Source organism: Rhipicephalus sanguineus, chromosome 5 (assembly GCF_013339695.2).
Source record: "Rhipicephalus sanguineus isolate Rsan-2018 chromosome 5, BIME_Rsan_1.4, whole genome shotgun sequence".
Classification (NCBI taxonomy): Eukaryota; Metazoa; Arthropoda; class Arachnida; order Ixodida; family Ixodidae; genus Rhipicephalus; species Rhipicephalus sanguineus.
The window spans coordinates 70,769,508-70,775,788 of NC_051180.1; the positions used below are offsets into that span (position 1 = coordinate 70,769,508).

General features: G+C 47.3%; 1 protein-coding gene across 1 annotated transcript; it reads left to right on the forward strand.

Annotated features, from left to right (window-relative positions):
- Positions 1–4,081: 4,081 nt before the first annotated feature.
- LOC125758605 (uncharacterized) lies at positions 4,082–5,161 on the forward strand. The gene has a single exon (XM_049415960.1). It carries the CDS (start codon positions 4,097–4,099, stop codon positions 5,159–5,161), a length of 1,065 nt encoding a protein of 354 aa, XP_049271917.1. The 5' UTR covers positions 4,082–4,096.
- The last annotated feature ends 1,120 nt before the right edge of the window (positions 5,162–6,281 follow it).

Consider the following 6,281-nt stretch of genomic DNA (forward strand, 5'->3'; position numbering starts at 1 on the left):
CAGCTTAGATAATAATAATAATAATAATAATAATAATAATAATAATAATAATAATAATAATAATAATAATAATAATAATAATAATAATAATAATAATAATAATAATAATAATAATAATAATAATAATAATTGTTGGACCTTAACGTCCCAAAACCACGATATGATCACACCAGCGTCGCTTGTTTCCGCTTCCTGATTGGTTCGGCCGTAGTAGGAGGTGAAAGGGGCGTTCTTTCTCCGCCATCACTACTGGAAGCCGTCCCAGCGGGTGAGCCGGCTGGAAGCTCGTCCCTGCTTTTGCCGCTGTGGGAACGGCGCTCCGCGGTTCCCAAGGTACCACGAGGGCCTCCTTCGATCCCCCGGGTGTCCCCGGCGCGAGGCCTTTTCCGCTTCCGCCGGGCACTGCGGGCGAAGCCCAATTCGTTGGTGTCCGTGTATGAAGAGGTGAAATACAACATCGAATGGGACAGGATGTCGGGCGAGCTGAGAAATGTAGTGAACGGAACAGGGTTCTTGAGAACATATGAAAAAAAAAGAACAAAGATCATTAGGGATAATAGAAGATGGATAACATTGTACTCATTCACGTTTAAGTGTGACACGAAAATAAACGTAGTACAAAATAATTACATAATGTTCGGATAAACGAGTTTCCTGGACAACAAAGCGTATTGTCAGTCCATTCTGCAGGTATGTCTTCCTTTCATTATGCCTAGATTTTCGTGCTCCACTTCAAACGTGACAAAGCGAACTACAGGTGGCTGTTGATACAAGAACACGTTCACGGTGTCTAGCAACTGCGCATTTTGCAATTTCTTGACTTTCTCAAGGTTTTCCCAGAATCCGAGCTTAAATTCGCGGAACGTCGCAGAGTAACAACAAAATCACACGCAATCGATGAAACTACAAAGTACTTTGAAGCAGTTTAAACATTTCAATGTTGCCCTAAAAGCAATGAATCGCCTACGACAGCGATAACGACGCAATACAGAACTACACAATGTAACGTTCGCAATTTTCTCGGCCGCATACATCGCTATAAGCATTCCCTTAGCAACTAAATTAAACAGCATGGTGCCATGCACGCGCTGGCAATTATGAACATATCTCTGTCAATTACAGCTAGCACTATCAACACGCTAACGTGATGAATGGCACAGGCAGATGAGAGCAAACGCTTTGCGTTGCCTTTTGCTTGAGGAGGTCTTCACATTTCCGAAATAACACTACCTCCAAGACTAGAGACGCGGGAAAATGGTGTACGCAAAGCTACCGGTCGCATGCGCTAGCTCAGCCTTTTGCTCCAACCTTCACGTTACCTGCAAGGTAAGCGGCGCGCAGTACACACGACGCTGACACGCGGGCGTTCTTCCAATACGCCCACATCGACATGCAGTCTCCGTGGGTGGAAGTCGAACCCACGCCCTCGTGTTTAGGACCGTCATATAGCGGCTGAGTCTAAGGATAAATAAAGAGTGCGAAGTGAGAATGATGTGCGCACTGGTGGAAACGAAAGAGCAAAATGAGGCGGTAAACAGAGGCAGAGATCTTTTCAGGGAGTAGCCGATATAACTATCATACCTCGAAGGCCTGGATCTCCGGAAAAGCGATAATAAAGAAGTTACTGAACGCGACACCTTGAGGAACGAGGTAAACGCAGAAAGCCCCAAGAACGTCGGTCAGCCGAGAGGAAAGCGGGCTCTCGGGGAGTCTCATTTCAAACGTTGCCACGCGATGGTGAACGACCTTCATTGCCTCGGTGTCGCTCCGGAACACGAAACTGTGCTGCACGCAGGACGCGAGAAAATTGCCATTTCAATTAATGAAAGAAAAAGAACACCGAAAAATAAATCCGTTAGCGCGAGCGGTGAGAGCAGGAGACATGAAGCAATGACTGCGTACGATGCAATACATAGGAGAGAGACGGTACGCGACCTTTGAATTGGCCAAAGCAAGCACGAGGGCAAGCTGTTCCCACCCGAGCCGACTCGCTCACGCCACGGGTCACAAGTGTGCCTGGCTTGCTCCGCGGAACTTTCAGCGAATCGATTGTAAAATCTCGAAGCAAGTAACCGCCGATCCTGTTTTCGGATCGCAATATAAGCCGTGATTCCGACATGGCAGGTGCCAATCGATAAGCCGATGGAGCACGACGCTGGCAGCCAGTTCGAGAAAGAAAAAAAAATATTCGATAGAAATGTGAAAGGAATGAATACAGGCAAGCCGAGGTTGTACCTTTTTCTTTACACATGCCCCCCTGTGCCTGCGCGCGCTCGTGTGCGTTTATATATGCGGAGTTTATTTGCACTCAAACGAAAAACGTTGGTAACTTGGCGTAACCCGAACATTGCAGCAGTAGGGATGGTAAAATCGATGAACGATTAATCGATTAATCGATTAAAGGTCCACAATTAATCGATTAATCATAATCGATTTGGACCTTTCGATTAATCGAATTAATCGATTAAAGCTATTCGATTAATCGATTACGGCATCCCCCACTCCCACCCCCAACCTCGCCCCTTGGCCGGAGCGCATGACTGCGAGGCGCGCTATCCTGAGACGCAGACCCTGAACGCTATCCTTAGACGCAGGAAGTTGCAAAGCCGAATACTACTACCTTTTCTGGTTCTATTTGGGATGCCGTCGATCGCGCACTTTTACGCAATTGCGTTGCACTGGAATACGATCCGATGAACTAAATGCCTTCTCAGTTCAAGACATACTATAGTAACCCTGTAGTCGATCGCCGCACCAATCCGAATTCACTTGAGACTTGGCACAGCATGCGAACTGGCCTAGATCATGTGTTTGACGTTGCAATGGAGTGTTTGCCAATTCCTGCAACGTCAGTAGCATCCGAGCACCTTTTTTCGCATGCTGGATGTGTGGCGACCCAAAGGAGGTGTCGGTTGTCGCCCGAGCATCTCGGGCAACTGACATTTCTTCGCTCAGTAGAAAAAAAAAAAAAACGCCAGGCCTGCGCGGAAAGCGCAGCACAGTCACAGCGAAAGCTGGAAGAGCGGCATTTCTAGAGTCCGTTATAAACTCTCCTGTGGCTACTAATACAGGTACATTAGCAACGTACCCACTACGCCACAAAGCGTAATTTTTGGGAAGTTGGGAAGCAGCCAGCACGACATTATTCGTTGTTCTGCGGAGAAGCGAGGTACCATATGTAAGCTATTATGTGCAGTTTCTTGATGCGGCGGTTGATGACGATGAATAATTATGGTTGCGCCCTTTGTAATGGGTTGGAAGCTTTAAACGACCCACTAGTTACGTAATGCATATTGTGTGACGCCCGGTCGTTATTTAACTGTCCCACCACGCTTTATAACACACTTTAACCGCAGAAACGTAGAGCGAGAGAGAGAGAGAGAATTGGCTTTATTGAGACCCTGAGGAAATGGATCATGGGAGCCTTATGGGCTTCCTTGGCAACCAACAGAAGTGCACTTGCGAGTAACCCACTACGTGCAAGTCATTGTAATTTTTTAGAAGTAGAGCAGTAGGCACTGTGCCATTTTTCGTCATTCTACAGACAGCCATGGTACCTGCTAAACGCATGTAAGGCATTATGCGCACTTTGTTGATGCTGTGCGTGATGATGAAGAATTATGGCAGAGCTCTTTGTAATGGGTTGGAAGCATTCAACAACCTACTCGCTGCGCAATTCGCATTGTGTGACGCCTGGTTACAGAATTCGCGTTGTGCGACGCTTGGTGCTTATTCTACTCTTTTTACCACGCTATATTGCATATGCTAATGTGGTTCCTTCCCGACATGAAGCCTTATAGGACCTTTTTGCAAAGCAGTTTCAAGCAAGACGAAGACGACGTTCCGAAAGGTCGTGTTTTTGATGTTCTCCGCACCAATGGAATCATCGGCTTCTAGCCGAGGTACTGCTCAGGCTGCTGCCAGTAGTAATGAATACCGCACCGTACTTCCACGTCTGCCAACCGGTAAGCTCGTCACCGACTCTGTATTTCTTCACGCTGACCTAGCCGGCCGCCCCTATCGAGTTCAAGACTTCAGAGATGCCCTACGGAATGCTATCGACCTGAAGGAGATAAGTTCAATTGGACAGTTCCAGATGTCGCATGTCTGGATGGTTACCTGCAAGTCAGCGTTAGCAAAGGCCAAACTCGTTGCACTCAGTGAAGTGATGGTTAAAAACCGCCGCTGCATCGTCATAGACCCGGAGCCGGCAGAGGTCAAGATGAAGCTCTTGTGGCTTCCAGAACGATTGGAGGACATCTATATACGTGAAGCACTTCAACCTTTCGGAAAAGTGACTTCAGTAAGCAGAGAAAGTTGGCGTGTAGCGGACATGGAGGACATGAAGACCCTTAACCGTGACGTTGTGCTCTCCTTAGCCGATGGAGTCACTGTTGCGGAAATTCCACATGTGCTTACTGTCTGCGGTGTACAGAGTCTTCTATTGATTCCTGGGAGGCCACCTCTGTGCCTCCGTTGCAACAGAGTTGGTCACATACGTCGGCATTGCCGGACGCCTCGCTGTGAAAACTGTCGCCGTTTTGGACATTCTGCGGATGAGTGTGTTGTGTCTTATGCCGATAGGCTAAGGCACCGAACCCGGCCTCAAGAGGATGCCGTTAAAGAGCACATAATGGATGCTACGGAGGTCATTGATGCGAAAGGTGACCTTCCAACAGTTAACGCTATGGACATAAGCACAATGAATACGTCGGTACCCACAGACACGTCAACAACCAGTGTTAGGTTATCCGAGAGCACCTCCGTGTCCGAGAGATGCGAGGCAACTGCGTGTCGGAGTGAGAAGCAGCCACTATGTGCTGATGTGTCGTCTCTGAACGTCAAGTCAGCCAACAACAAGGACATCACGGCAGAAGCTGTCGTCGCTACGAGCAGTGCTCCTGATCAGCGACAGAGCCAAGGTAATGCTCCCGTATCTGCTCTTGAGGTGTCCACTAAAATGGACACAGCAGTTCCCAAACGCCGCGCCTCCTACGCATCTGTGTCCTCTGAGGAAAATGACATCAGCGTGCCAAAGCAATCACGTGGTCGGCGACCGTCTCAACACAAAGAAAAGCATCGACGATCAAGGTCCAGACGGCCTGGTGGCAGTGCAAGGGAGGTTTCTCCCTCACCCTCCACGCCTGACAGCTTGGAATAGAAAAGCGGTGTGTAGTCACCATGGCGTCCATGCAGCTCACCTTCGCGACCTTAAATCTACGAGGGCTTAGGTCTCGGCAGAAACAAATGCAACTTCGTCGGCTGCTTACAGGCAAGCGTTTCGACTTTGTCGCAGTTCAGGAGACAAAGCTTGAGAGTGATGACGAGACTGAAAGGGCCCTAAGGCTCTTTCAGCATGATTATAACATATGTGTGTCACATTCTGTGGGTTTGTCGGCAGGTTGTCTTTTGTTACTTAAGAATAATCTCCCTTATTCCGCCTTCAGCTATGAGGTTGACACTGAAGGACGGTTTATATGTTGTGATTTTGTGCTGCATGGTGTTGCATGGCGTTTGGTGAATATTTATGCATTTAATGACATAGGTAGACGAGCTGCTTTCTTTGAAAGTATGGCTCCCCTGCTAGATTGTGATAGAGAGACAGTGCTTATGGGCGACTTTAACTGTGTTTGTGATGATAATGACCGTGTAGGGCAAAGTTCTCGCAGGGATAAGAGTGGTGAGGTGTTGGCTGAGATTACTGAAATTGCGGGACTTGTGGATATTGGAGCCTCACACAGAGGGAGTTGTTCGTACACGCACATTCAAGGACTTTCTCATGCACGTCTCGATAGAATTTACATCTCTTCAACCATTCTTTCGCGTGGGTGGTCATGTGTTACTGAACCGGTATCGTTTTCAGACCATTGCATCGTCATTGCTCAACTAGGAAAAAATTCCAATGTAAAGTTCCGTCCTCGTTGGGCTCTTTGGAAATTTAATTCCACCCTTTTAAGCGACAAAGCATTTACTACTGAGGTGTGTAAAACTATGACCACTTGTTTTAACGCTGATTTACCTTTATTTGCTGCATGGGAGTTGTTCAAGCAAGAGGTGCGCGCACTCGCTATAGAACAAAGTTCTGTAAAATCGTTCTATAAGAAAAACGAAGAAAAGATGCTAGAGAATAGCCTCAGAAGCCTTTATGAGATAGAGTGTGAAGCACCTGGTTCATGTGTTGAAGAAATTGCTAGTATCAAATGTGAAATTCAACATTTTAATGCAGAACGCTACAGAGGTGCGCGTATTCGCTCGCGCAATAATCGAGCACTAAATTCCGA

What these genes read in the sequence shown, in the direction of transcription:
- LOC125758605 (XM_049415960.1), top strand. Translation starts at nt 4,097, where the DNA reads ATGTCGCATGTCTGGATGGTTACCTGCAAGTCAGCGTTAGCAAAGGCC.